The sequence below is a fragment of the Pleuronectes platessa genome, chromosome 1, assembly GCF_947347685.1.
Source record: "Pleuronectes platessa chromosome 1, fPlePla1.1, whole genome shotgun sequence".
In the NCBI taxonomy this organism is placed as follows: Eukaryota; Metazoa; Chordata; class Actinopteri; order Pleuronectiformes; family Pleuronectidae; genus Pleuronectes; species Pleuronectes platessa.
Window position 1 is genome coordinate 1,248,389 of NC_070626.1, and position 14,888 is coordinate 1,263,276.

The 14,888-nt window shown below is 40.7% G+C and overlaps 1 protein-coding gene across 3 annotated transcripts in view; it reads right to left on the reverse strand.

Moving 5' to 3' along the window:
- The window catches only part of spg21 (SPG21 abhydrolase domain containing, maspardin), a 65,891-nt gene that overhangs the window by 23,060 nt on the left and 27,943 nt on the right, over positions 1-14,888 (reverse strand). For 2 of the 3 annotated variants that reach the window (XM_053418385.1, XM_053418391.1), the window contains exon 4: positions 8,277-8,357. The exons of the other annotated variant lie outside the window; for it this stretch is intronic. In XM_053418385.1, the coding sequence (XP_053274360.1) occupies positions 8,277-8,357 (81 nt within the window). The remainder of the gene's footprint in view (positions 1-8,276; positions 8,358-14,888) is intronic. 3 annotated transcript variants of the gene reach the window in all.

A 14,888-nucleotide genomic window follows, 5' to 3' on the forward strand; every position in this document is an offset into this window, starting at 1 on the left:
GTACATCCAACCGGACCTTGCATCAGCATTGAGGAGTTCAGGAGTCGTCGGAGAAGAAAGAGGGTAAGGTGTATGTTATCATTGAACTGTGCTAATTGTACCGATTGTGTTTTTGAAGCGGGACAGATGACATGGATCCATCCTTCCACAGCCAGGAGCTCACCGACCTGTGTGCCACACTTCAAATAAGACTAGAAGCTACACTGGATCTCATAGCTACACACCACAGACGTCTACACACTGGGGCAGATTCAGTGAGTCCCACATAGAACGTATGACCCAGAGGCTGCAAAGAGACATTTCAAGCTTCACCTGATTAGTTTTTTATTGGCTAGGCCAGTTGTGTTTGTGCAATATTTGTGCTGTATGTTTATAAAGCTTTGACTCAACATATACCTTGTTCATGTTTTTTTCCCAGTACAATATGTTCACATATAACATCAAGCATCACATGAATGAATTTATAGTCTTAATTAACTGCAGTGCTTTTGGTAAAGGCTTACTAATAAGTTATAATATATATTAATATAAACATTAATAATAACTATATATAAATTTGTATTATTAATATTGTGTGGGAGGGGTTTACCCACGTGTGTACTGCAATGACCAATAGCAACGTTATAGTCCATGGGCCCAGACCTGAATTTTCACATATCAGTACCATCAGGGTGGGCAAATTCTAGTTGCTATTTTTCAATTGTTATACATCCCTAGATTATGTTTAGATGTGATAGCCCTTTCAGAGTGGCAGCTTATTAGTGGTTATTACCTCTTGAACAGAGAGACCCCTATCAGGCCAACGCGGAAAGATGAATTATCCAGTCATCATGTACAACTGTACCATCATACTATTATCTCGTCTCCATTGAAATAAAACCACCAATAAATATTTTTAATGGCCTCCTATGTACTGTGTACTGTTCTGTAACAGTTCACATTATCAATTTTATAAGGATATATAGTCTACTTTTGCGATATTTGCAGTTTCAATAATAATATTCAGTGTTTTTTTCTTCAAATACAATATTAAGTTAAATTTAACTAAATAATAGTCACTTAGTTTGTATATAATCAACCTAGGCCAATAGGCCTCAATAATTATGATGAAACTACAGATGATACAGGCAAACAATGTTGTGGCATGTCAAATAGTTTTGTTTTATTTTTCTTATTACCAGTACTTCAAAACACACATTAAATGTAAACTGTTTAATTACTGGTCTGAAATTGCATATGTCTGGAGGATGCTACACTTGTACACCATGCTCACTTAACATCAATTGGCATGTTCTATGCAACAATAATACTGATGGCTTGAATAGTAGTGTTATTTTACAACTGAACATATCGGGAAATATTAGGTCCACACCCTCAATCTAGGACTCAGTCACCCTCACCATCATCTGAGTCAGTTAAATCGACAATGGATTCTTCCTCACTGGGTTGATTAGAGCAGGTTTGCAGTTTGCACATATCTATGCACTTCAGGCCATGGGGAGACATGTGCACTCTGGCAGTTTGCATGACCATGTGCACTTGGAGGTGAGCAACTGCAACACTGCATCGGGGGCTGGTGAGCCACTCATCCACTCTATCGCCCGCTTCCCATCATCGTCTGTTGTCCCCCCACTCTCCTTTGGATCCGGCACGGAGGGTTGGGTCTTCAGAGACCGCCTCCATATTCCAGCCTGATAGATAGCACGCATTGCATGCACGAAGAGGCAATCCTCACACGTGGGATTTGACTGGACTCTACTTCGCCGCGTCTAGCACAGAAGAGTTGGTGACGAAGGGTGTTCACATCTGTTTTGCGGGTAGAATGCACAAACATACGGCATGTGATCTCTTGCAACTTCTCAAAAAGCTCATCAGAAACATACCAAGAACGTCCAAGCTCACTGAAGGCCTCTTGGTAGGCCTTGTCAGACTACACAACCAGTGAAGGCATGCATGCATACATTTCTGCTAGATAGGATTCTTGTTGAATCCTAAGCATAGGACCAACACATCTGTATCCTCAGCAGTAATGACAACTGCTTTGTAGCCAGACTCTGCTGCATGGAGAGCATGTAACAGTATGCAAGTGTCAGCTTCTTCCTGGGAAGATTTGAGCTCTGTTACCTCTTCCAATTGTTCTTTGTTGTGTTTGTAGCAGACTTCATCACATGTGACATACAACGTCTTGCTCTGGAGTTTTTCTCTGTCCCTTCCATTCATCGACCGAGACTTTGATAAGATTTGCTTTGTTGGAGGAACAGAGCAGATTTCTCCATTGTAGGATGTTGTGACCGGGTGCTATCTTCTTGAACTGAATGCCTCTCTCTCTACCTCTGTGGTCTATTTCCGCGTCTTTTATGGCCGTCTCCTTGTAGAGTAAGTAAATGCATAACTGCGCACTATTATGGTCAACCGAAAACACAGTGTACATTAGTGTATATCAAGGCTGATGCCATCTAAGAATCAGATTTTCAAGTGATAACAGCTAAACTTGTATGAAAAATCTAAATTTATTCTTTTCAATAGTTGCAACATTTGACTTGTACAAATAATTTAAATAATGACCAAAATTATATCACTGTTAAGATGATATTAGCACGTTAGCGATTTGGGCGAATTTCGCTAAAGCACTGATCAGCGAATACGGTAATATAGCCCTAAAATATAAAAAGCTGCTTTTGTGCAAGGGTTATCATATATTGAAAGACTTATATCAGTCCTACACACAACTTAGTATAGGTAAAGTTTTGCCCCCTCAGATGGTACCAATATGTGGTCTGGCCCATGGACTAATTCCCCATGAAACAGGACGTACATTTTAACTACACTGTGCATTGGCCAACCGGCCCCAAAATTCTCATCTATCATCATGGTACCGACCTGAATGGATCAATTAGTCTGTATGTAGTAATAGCGATAGCGCCGCTTACTGATCAGCATGAAAGTTAAGTTGTTGTTACTCCACTGTTCATTGTCCAATCTGCCCCAATTTGCCCAGGTTTCATCTCAGCCGCTACCTGAATAGATCTATAAGTCTGTATATTGTGATAGTGTCACCTACTGGCAAAAGGAAGTGAGCCTTGTTTTAGTACCATAATTCGATTGTCAAATTTTCACCCTGTGGTCTGCACTTGAAGGAGTAGACCGTGATGCGTGGGATTGGTGGGCATGGCTCAGCGTTGCGTGCCGGATGAAGCGTATCCTTCCCACGTTGTGCAAAATGCACGCAACACAGGGCCATTTCGCCCAATCTCCATCCGAGGCCGCATCTAGTGATTATTGTCTGCCAAACGAATTGGCTTTTTAAGGGACTAAACACAATTAAAAACTCACCAAACTTTGTTGAGTATCATCTTAACAAGATGGAGATTAAAACTACTTAGATGTTTTAGCTTTCGTCACACGGTGGGACCGTGGGATGAAAATTTGATAACACACCATTACAACAAGGTTGTTGTATCTCGGTCATACATGGTCCAATCTACTCCAAACTAGACGAGAGTCCTGGCCTTATGACATCTGCAACAGGAAATAATAATAATAAAGCAAATCGGAGCGATCCAAATAGGGTCCTCGCAGCTGTTTCTGCAGTAAACAAGGAAGTAAACAAAGTTTACGTCTTGTTGCCAGTAGGTGGCGCATCACTATCATTACGAGCAGACTAATATATCTGTTAAAGTAGGGGCTCTGATGTAGTGTGAGCAATTTTGTGTCGATTGGACAATGTTACAATAACTTAATTTTCACACTGATCACAAGGTGGCGCTATGACCCTGAACTCATATTAATATATGGAGCTCTTCAGGTCAGGATTGTGATCATAGATCAGTAGTTCGGAGCCGGTTGGATAATGTAGAGTGGTTTTACAAAGTACTTCCTGTTTCATGGCCAATCAGTAGGTGGTGCTATGTCACTGAGGACATATTGACACATAGAGCTGTTCAGGCTTATGGCCGGCGCATGGTTCTGCAACTGCGGCTGCTGCTTTTCAAGCAGTTATGTCGACGGACTCGTTTTAATTTATGGTTCTCCAAGGGTTGCGCGTGTTGCACAGCACTTCACCGCCAGACCACTAGACGAAGTAATGTTTTTTGTCAAAGACGACCTTAGAGACGCCTTCTTTGTGTGTGGCAGTCGTCGACTGTTTATTTACATCGCCAATGTTGCTCCTCATAGCCTTTTTCTGGCTGACAAATTTGTTCCATATCGTCCGTTTTACAAGTTGTCATACTTTCAGATCTCTTCTGCCAAATGCACTTCTATTTGGTCCTTATTCGTCCTTCTAAATCTTCCATGGTTTCTGCCGGTATTATGGGGCATGAAGCCGGAAATGTGACTTCAGAAAGGATGTAGTTATCAGACCAATCACTGCCTTGAGGGCTGCGTGAGGCTTGCGTAGCTTTGTCGCATCGTTAGAAAAATTGGGCGTCACACACAAACACGCAAGAAGGGGTATGCAAGAACGCAAGGGGCACGCAAGGGCTCAATGTTTACACGGTTTGAGGAGCTGTCACAATTCTGACCATGATCCAATGACTTGACTGAGTTCTTTTGAGCTGTATGTTGTAAAGCAGCCAGGAGCATTTCATCAAAGTATTAAACATGTCACTTCCTGTAGCCACCATCAGGCGCTGTGATTTCAAGTAAAAATGTCTATATAGATGTCATCAGGCCGGGACTCTTGTCTTACATGTCTAGTTTGGACCCAATTGGACATTGTATGTCCGAGATACAGAAGCTTGTGTTTTGATGGCGTTTAATCAAACTTTGACGCCACGCAACAATGTGACGAAAAATCAATCTCTAAATATTTTTTTATCTCAATCTTGTTGCTGCTATTTTTAACTCCAGTCTATCAATTAATCCTAAACCTAAACTCAGCTACAAATCATTTGAATGTCTGGTTCTTAGTCTTCCACGCCAATCCAGGAAACACCAACAATCATATTTGCTGTAGTTTACCGTGCTCCCAGGGCTTATACTGAATTTTTAACAGAATTCCCTGAGTTTTTATCAAACTTAGTCCTAAAGACCGATAAAATTATTATTGTTGGTGACATTAATATACATGTTGACAATAACAAAGATTGCCGTAGCGTAGCATTTAGTTCAATACTAGACTCAATTGGTTTCAGTCAGTGTGTACACCAACCTACTCATTGTTGTAACCACAGACTTGACCTTATATTATCGTACGGTGTCAGAATTGAACATTTAACAGTACTTCCGCGCAATCCAGCTCTATCAGACCATAATTTAATAACCTTCGATTTTTCAATAACTGAATATATGCCACTAATAAAAAACACATTTTCTAGATGTCTACCTGATAGTGCTGTAGCTAAATTTAAGGAAATAATTCCAATTACATTTAAACCCGTATTATCCGTAGATATAAAGAACAAATTCTTTAAAAACCTGAGCTCCATTGAGATAGACCACCTCGTCGATAGCTCTGCAGACTCATTACGATTAACATTAGATTCAATAGCCCCTCTAAAAAAGAAAAATGTCAAACATAGTAAATTAGCTCTGTGGTATAATTCCCAGACAAATGAGTTAAAACAATTATCAAGAAAACTAGAAAGGAAGTGGCGCTCCAGCAACCATGTTGAAAACCTCATAGACTGGAAGAATAGTGTTAAAGAATATAAAAAGGCTCTCCACAAAGCAGGAGCCGCCCACTATTCAAAACTAATAGAAGAGATAAAAACAACCCCAGGTTTCTCTTCAGCACTGTAGCCAGGCTGACAGAGTCACACCTCCACTGAACCAAGTATTCCTCGATCCCTAAATAGCAATGACCTTTTTTAATGATAAAATTCTAACTATTAGAAATAAAATCAACCATCTCCTGCCCTCAATTGGCACTAATACCCTCCCAACAACAGAGATCTCAGAAACGGCTGAGAATCCTACCCATTACTTAGACAGCTTCTCTCTGGTCACCTGTGATCAGTTTACCAAAATAATCTCAGGTTCTAAACCAACAACCTGTATCTTAGATCCCATTCCTACAAAATTACTTAAAGAAATTCTGCCCCTAATTGATAGTTCGTTACTTAATACAATCAATCTGTCATTATCATCAGGTTATGTACCACAGTCTTTTAAAATAGCAGTAATCAAACCCCTTCTCAAAAAACCCACTCTAGACCCAGAGGTTTTAGACAATTACAGACCAATATCTAATCTCCCCTTCATGTCTAAAATCTTAGAAAAAGTGGTAGCCAATCAGCTGTGTGAGTTTCTCAAGAAAAATAATATATATGAAAACTTTCAGTCGGGGTTTAGAGCCAATCACAGTACAGAGACAGCCTTGGCAAAAGTCACTAATGACCTTTTAATAGCCTCAGATCAGGGACTTGTGTCTGTCCCCGTACTGTTAGATCTCAGTGCAGCGTTCAACACAATTGACCATCAAATTCTATTACAAAGACTCACACAGTTAATTAACATTAATGGAACTGCCCTTAACTGGTTTAAATCGTACTTTTCTGATCGCTCCCAATTCGTGCAAATTAATGATGAGTCATCTGTGCGCACCTAAGTAAACCATGGTGTTCCACAGGGCTCTGTGCTCGGCCCAATTTTATTCTCATTATATATGCTTCCACTAGGAAACATTATCAGGACACACTCTGTAAATTTCCACTGCTATGCGGATGACACCCAGTTATACTTATCAATAAAACCTGAACAAAGTAATCAATTAACTAAACTTCGAGCATGTCTCAAGGACCTAAAAACCTGGATGACCCGCAATTTTCTCTTATTAAACTCAGACAAAACAGAGGTTATAATACTTGGCCCCAAACACCTTAGAGATATATTATCTAATGATATAGCTGCGCTAGACGACATTGCCCTTGCTTCCAACAAAACAGTCAAGAACTTGGGAGTGATCTTCGATCCTGATTTATCCTTTAATAGTCACTTAAAACAAGGCCCCTAATAATATAGCGCCTTTTTACCTTAAAGATCTGTTAGTACCTTATAAACCCACTAGAGCACTCCGCTCCCAGAATTTAGGCCTACTTGTCGTCCCTAAAGTCTCTAAAAGTAGAGTAGGAGCCAGAGCTTTTAGCCATCAAGCTCCTCTGCTGTGGAATAATCTACCACTTTCAGTTCGGGAGGCAGACACCATCTGTTCGTTTAAGAGTAGGCTCAAAACCTTCCTTTTTGATAAAGCTTATAGCTAGAGCTAATTAGTGCGGCAGAACATTACTTGTTCTATTTTATGCCGATGACACCCAACTAATCCTGTCTTTTCCCCGATCAGAAACACAGGTAGCAGCACGAATCACTGCCTGTCTGACCGACATCTCTCAGTGGATGTCTCAACACCACCTGAAGATTAACCTTGACAAGACTGAACTACTTTTCTTTCCAGGGAAAGACTCTCCCATCCACGACCTGACTATTAACTTTGACAACTCTGTGTTAACTCCCACTCAGACGGCTAGGAACCTGGGCGTAACACTCGATAGCCAACTCTCCCTCTCTGCCAACATTACTGCAACAACACGGTCCTGTAGATTCATGCTGCACAACATCAGGAGAATACGCCCCCTTCTCACTCAGAAGGCGGTGCAGGTTCTGGTCCAGGCTCTGGTCATCTCACGTCTAGATTACTGTAACTCCCTCCTGGCAGGTCTACCTGCTCCCCTGGTCCGCACCAGTTCTCAGTCAGCTGCTAGGCGCCAGCCGAGGTGCACCGCAGGGTGCCCCCCCCGCGCGAACAGAGGGTTCCCCCAGCGGTCGCCGTAGCTGAGGTGATCCGCGAGAAGGGCCCGACACGCGTCCAGAGTGGCCGCCGCTGACCGCGTACCCAGTTCCCTCCAACGGCCCGCCTTCCGCGCCGGCGATGGACACCGCCCCGCGGTCCAAGAGAAAGAAAGCCCCCGCAAAAGCGACGCCGTGAGGCGCCACCGGATGAGGACCTCCCGGTGCAGCACACTGAGCCTCCGGTGGCGCGGAGAGGAGGGCGACGGAGCGACTGCTCCCCTAGCCGCGGCACGTGCCCAGCGGTTTTACCACAAATATGAACATCGGCCAATGATATCGGTGAAAGTCAAGTTTATTACCGATAAGCCGATATCAGCAAACGAGGCGAATATCGGCCGCTACCGATGTTCGGCCGATAAATCGGTGCATCCCTACTAATAATCATTACAATTTCAATAGGGCCTCTCACCATTCGGTGCTCGGGCCCTAATAATACAATTTCTTGCAATTTCAATAGAACAATACTAAAAGGGTCGTCGCACTCTTACTTTATCAAGTTGCAGGTGATCCAGAAGCCTCCTGAAGCCATCACAGAACTCCATGAGATCCCAGTAGACAGGATACTGCAGCTGGAAACACAATTAACACTGGTTCATTTGGAAAACTCAAACTGGTCAGGTCACATGACTCTGGTGGAATATTTACATGGTAAATGATGTCAAATCGATCTTTGAATAAGTTTAGATCTCCATCTTGTTGTGATGACACTAAACTAAATTTAAAGTTGATCTGATGAAAGCCCTACGACAAGTACATCAAAGTAAAAATGTGGAATAATCCTGGTTCAACTGGTGAGGTTACCTCATGTAACCGCTTCTCCTCACAGCTCAACTGCCCACATAACCATGCTGCAAGTGGTTGGCCAGGTATAAAAATGTGTTCCTGTAACTTTCATAGTATTTTTAGGGCCCGAGCATTGTCAGTGCGAAGTCCCTAATGAAATTGAAATGATTATTAGGGCCGGAGCACGACTGTGTGAAGACCCTATTGAAATTGAAATTATTATTATGATTTCCTTTGGGGGGGGGGGGGGGGCTTTCTCGGACATACAACGTCCAATCTACTCCAAACTTGACATGTATGACAAGAGTCTCGGCCTTATGACATTTGAACAGAGTTCATGACATAAAATCAAAGCGCACCTTGTGGCAACAGGAAATTTCTTGTTTTTTGCACGTTTTACTCTTTGGTGTACTCCTCCTCGTCCATGACTGAAACAATGTCAAACTTTGTCAGAAGGGTCTCAAGGCATTGATGATACGGTCATATGGAAACTGTGAGTTTTTCGTTCAACACCGTGTTAGAAGCGTGTTTCGAATTTCAACGTGTCGCGATGATACACAAAATTGGTGTAACTTCAGTTTACTTTGTTCAATTTCCCTCTAACTTCATTGTTGTTGTTCTCTATTTTTGTATTTATGCCTGTATTTTCTTACATTTGAAAAAATTAAGATATTTAGAAGAAAATATTTTTGAGGAAAACTGAAACTGAAAACTGTGGTATAAAATAATTGCTGTTAAAAGTTTTGCAGTTGTATTTCATCACATATGTAAGTATTAAGATAAGACTTTATTGATCACATTTCGGGAAATTCAGTTGTTAAAGGAGCAGATAGACAAGACAATAACAAAGGTGTTAGAATAAGAATTTAAATACAGAAAATATGCAAATAATATACAACTTTAACTATGCAAATATTGTTTGTGGAGAAAAGTTATTATTGTGCAGAGACAAAGGATGAGTGCACAAGTGTCTACATTATATTTAAACATTACTTTCAAACGATATTGAAATAAACGTAAACATAACACATGCATATTAGACTGGCATAAGTATATAGGCAGGTATGGTATACAAAATGAAAGAGTATAAAAGGCTATGCGGTTAAAAATATGAAGAAATTACAAACACTCTTTTTTTGTGCTAATACAAGAATCTCAAGAGGCAATGCAACTGCATATCACAAATATAGATCAAACAAAAATCAGATGTTTTACTGTCAAATTGGTGATGAAATTTAGTTGCTGTATAATTCACATTTACAACAAAAATCTGCTCTACTGTCAGTAAAATTGCTCAAGTCAAGAATCCAAACAAACTCACAAATCACAATCACTTTCTTAGTGTTTTCAAAGACAAGCAAAATTAGTGTGATTTAATAAAACAAACAAAGTTGTGCTTTACTTACAGTGTGTGTTTGTTACCAGGTAGTTAGCAACATAATTTAGAGACTGCTTGTAGTAGCTGTAAGATAGCGATACCTTTCGTATATTTCTTTGCAGCAGATGATTTCAACCTCTGTGCGCAATCTCTGGCAGTTTCCACAAAAGCACAAAACTGCAGTAAGATTCAATTCAGTCATTCAGTGGATATGTCATTTAGAGATATTGCACATTAACAATGCTACTTATCACTCTGAAACATCCTGCTCCAGTCTTGGTCAAGGAATAAAAATAGATGATAATAATAATGATAATATATGACATGATGATGAATGAATAATATTTAAAATAAAAATAATTTACCAATGAAAATCTAACTGTGGTGTGTTTTTAATGGCTGCACCATAAACTGTATATGATGATTGATGGAAAGTATCTTGATTGTCCCCTGGTGGCTGGCTACAGTAATGTTCATAAAAAAAACCTTGTTAAGAGATACATATTAAATAATTTTTTATAAAACCGTATCTTTAACACCATGTTTTTAGCCTAAATGCCTGCTTCCGGAGCTAGCGATGCCACCGTGCATTCCACGTATACCCTTGGGCGAGAGCTTGTGTATGTGTTTGTATGTGCATGCAAATGTCAACATGGACATTTAGGCTAGAAACTTAGTGTGAATAACACCATTTCAAGTCAATATTCAATGCCAATATGAAGAAGTGACACTTCTTCACATCTTCTGTGACCTTCCTTGAGCATGTAGTGTGCGCAGCTGGGATGAAAGTAGATTAAGAAAAGACACTAGCTGTACCAAGAAACTCAAGAAACTGATCCCTGCTCAGTTAGTAATGTATCAAACGATTTATTTAGAGATTGAGAGACTTTACCACCTTATACTTTGAACTGGGTTGAATACATTTTCCTCAGGAATCTCCAAAGGAGGGGACTTTTATTTTTTTATTTGTGAAAATTAAAGAGTGAACTACATTAAAGAATACTGAACTGAGTTAAAGGAGTACTAAAATGTATTTTGTATATATATTTTATACGTAAACAGATTTATTTAAATTAAAAGAGAATATTTCAAATGTAATACATACATCTCTTTTCCCTCTGCAGTTTTCACTGTTTGTCTGTTACGGTGGATTAGTCAAGAGCAGCAAGCAGTGGGGATGGGCTGATCAATGTGCTAACTACATTGTAGATTGTTAGGCTTAGGGACTTTCATATCTAATTCAGATGCACCAGACATAGAGGCAACAACTTCAACTATTTTGCATATTTCACCAGTGACAAGACGTAAGGTAACACGATGTGATTTAGGAATGCAAAAGGAGACTTAACTATAAAATTGTAGTGTAGGTTTTCTAAATTGACAAAAATAAGAGTTTGGTACCAGACAGTGCTTCTTCACCTGTCAAATTTGAATATCTCCCTGTAAGAGAGTTAACCTGGATAGCTTATTTACCTAACTACAAAAGGCATCAAAGAAAAGGAAAATATTCGGTTAATCACTATATAGTCAATTGAATTATTCAATCAAGTTAACAATCAGATCGAAGAGTTATGATTAATAAACAGACAAAGAACTCATATTCACCAAAATAACCAGAAATTAATAGCAAACTCAATCATTTCCAAATAAGATAAATTAACCGTCAGAGTTCAGATGAAGTGCGAGATTGTCTGGTGGGAGTGTCTTCAGAAGAAAAAAATAAATTGTATATGATGTTCCATTCAGTTCATAATTTGATAAGAAAATAGGGATTGTGTGTGTGTGTGTGTGTGTGTGTGTGTGTGTGTGTGTGTGTGGTTGTGGGAGAGGGGAGTTGGGGTCCAATAAAAAAACTAAAATGAGGGAAATGTGAGTATTTTTGGTGGTCGATTAATCTCCAGGTAGAGGGATTTTCCCGAGGGCCACATGCAGAAAAATGTAGGAAGGACTTAGCCACTCACTAGGCGTGAGGTACACTGCCTCACTTCCAATGAAGCCTCAATTAAATGCAGGTAAATTACGTACGTGATGGTAACCGCCGCCAACACGCCCAGAAACTAGTTTATCTTTTTGTGATCTCCTTCCTACAGTTACTCTCACTTCACATCCTTCCACTCCATGCTGCCTTTGTTTGATTTCCCCTCTCCTTTCTGGCTCACAGGTGTGTCCAACTTATCACCTCCCTCATCCCTCCTTTTTCCTATTGAGGAGTAAAGGGCCACTCTGTCTTTTTTAGTTTTGTGGATCTGCTACAAAGTAAGTTGCAAATTTAAAGTTATTCTTTGATTTAGCCTCACCCTGTCAGAGCTTCACGAGATCACAAAAATTACAATCAAAATTCAGCGTCTGTGTGCATGGGGGTCGCCTGTCATTTTGTTCTTAGATAACTGGCCTCATGCCCAACGAAAGTCAAATCCAAATTGATCTATCTCAATCAAAACTGAATAAGCATAAATGAAAGGAAGCGAACTGACCTATAGAATTATGTACATCTCTTATGTCATAATGCATTGAATTAGTGTGCTATGTGTGGACTAAATCTGTTTACCAGTGGATGGTTGGCTTCTTGGGCAACTTTGGTTTGTGGCCGAGACAGCAAATTACTGTAACCTAGCTACAACCTGACCTTGGTGTAAAGAGCAGTTTGGCTGGGTGCCTGAGTCCATCGAAAAAAACAAACAAACAAAACCTCAATAAAGACTTTGGTGTGTTAGTTGAACACCTGGCCCCCAAAAGGAGGGGATGCTTCAAGGACAGCTTAGGGGCTGCACTGGACACAGAGGGACCCACCTGAGGTTTAAACTATATTTATTTAAAAAAGAAGTTTTTAAGTATTGCAAAGAGGCCTATTATATTTGAATCAATAACAGGGATTATCTACTCTGTGTCCCTCTAAAAGTAGAGGCTCCGTTTAGATTTCTGATCCCGGATTATAGGTGATGGTAGTTTTAAGAAAGTGTACACAAGGCGAAATACATTGAGTTTTTGATCAAAATCCTTTAAGCTTGCCACCACTGATGTAGCAAAGCAAAATGTAACAGTGAAAGCTCTGATGCTGCAGCAGCGTTTAATAAATGTATAAGTAAATGTTTTTTATTTTTCAAAGTGATGTGAATTAACAATTTATAAAATCAAGATTCGGTTGCCGAAATATTCAACAATCTTAATTTGACTAATAAATCAAGTCGATCAAACGAAATAATTTTGTGAATTCCCTAAATTATATGATGTTTGTGTGTTGCAAAATTTATTTAATAATAAAAAAAATAAACATTTGTTTGTATTCTCTACCAGGATAATGTACTTGAATAAAATGAATAAAACTAAATACACGTTCTACCAGTTATTATTTTTCTCGGAAATTCCGTGAAAGTTATTTCAGAAAAACGGAACTATTCAATTTAATTATTCAATCAAGTTAACAATCAGATCAAAGAGTTATGATTAATAATATTCAAGTCAAAACAAATCGCTTCTGTAATTATATGCTAAATAGGAAGTAAAGTTTGAATGTGTAAGTATTGACATTCCTGTATGCCTGTATGTTACCTGCATCACAGAGGATCAATCAGCACAGGTGAGAGCTGTTAGCTGATTGGTCCTCACACTTAAAAGGCAGCGTCTTCACTGCCTCGGGGCGCCACAGAGACTGGAGAAACTGTGACACTGGAGAGAAGCCGGACTAAGCTGCAAAGCTAGTCACTTTATGATAGGTTTATGTTTGTTCACATATGTGTTGTGTATCAATAAAATATGTTAAGAAGGAACAATTCTGTCTCTGGCTGTGTGCGGGAGAGCCCCGTGGCAAGCACCACTGCCAAACTGGAGCCCAACGTGGGGCTCTACACAGCCAGAGACGCGAACCAGCAGGCGGAGTGGGAGCTGGTATGGATAATGGAAGACCTGGTGGCCGCGTACCGGGAGGAGTGATCGGCGACCAGACGGGACCCGCTCCTTCTCCAGCCTTCCACACCGCGCCGAAGGAGGAGGTGAGCGTGGCCCCAATTTCGCATGCGGCGCAGGAGGTGACGGCGAGAGGGGCTCCGATTCCGCGTCCCAGCACTGCTCCAGAGAAGCCGGCGGGCCACCAATTCCACGCCCTCGCGCAGCGCTGACGCTTGTGGAGGGTGCAGCTCCTCCGGTTCCTGTCTCCAAGCCCCCTGTTCCGGCATGCAGGTCGGCGGTGAAGCAGACGCCCCCTGTCCCTGCACCAAGGCTGGGGAGTAGGCTAGGCCGGATAAATCATTGGCCTGAAATTTGTGATGGGGGTATGTGGAGGTGAGGGGGCTGGGAGAGCGCCCTCACCTGCACCACAGAGGATCAATCAGTGCAGGTGAGAGCTGTTAGCTGATTGATCCTCACGACTAAAAGGCAGCGTTTTCGCTCATGAAAATGTGAGTGATTGCATCGCAGGTTGATTAAAGGTGTGCCCCTAAATTTTCTGCCTGGGCTCCGGAAATAATCAGTAAGGGGCTACAGTGCTACTAGTAAAAAAAGTTAGTCTGGAGCCCTGTGTCCTGTTGCATACCACTGGTCATGCTTCTCTCCTGCTCTTGGCATGATCGGCTGTCTCAGGGCTGTAGCCGCTGTTGCTCAAGATAAGAAAAATGTATTAATTAATTAAATTTAAATTTAAATAATCAAGATATAAAACAAAAACAAAAAAAATTAAGATTCCACCCATTCTTTTTGATCATGATTCTGTAGTTCATGTTAACTCTGTTACTCATCACATGACAGCAGCTTGTCGCTCTGGCTATTGAATGATCATTCTTAAGCCCCCACCTAAAATTGAAGCGTTCACTATTTCTAAACCCAGACACTCTTCTTTCTATAAAGGATGAGGATGATGAACATGACTGTGTTCTGGTTATTGAAAACCAGAGACCCATCTTGTTGCAGACACCAATACCAAATGCTGCTTTGATTCTGTAAGTGG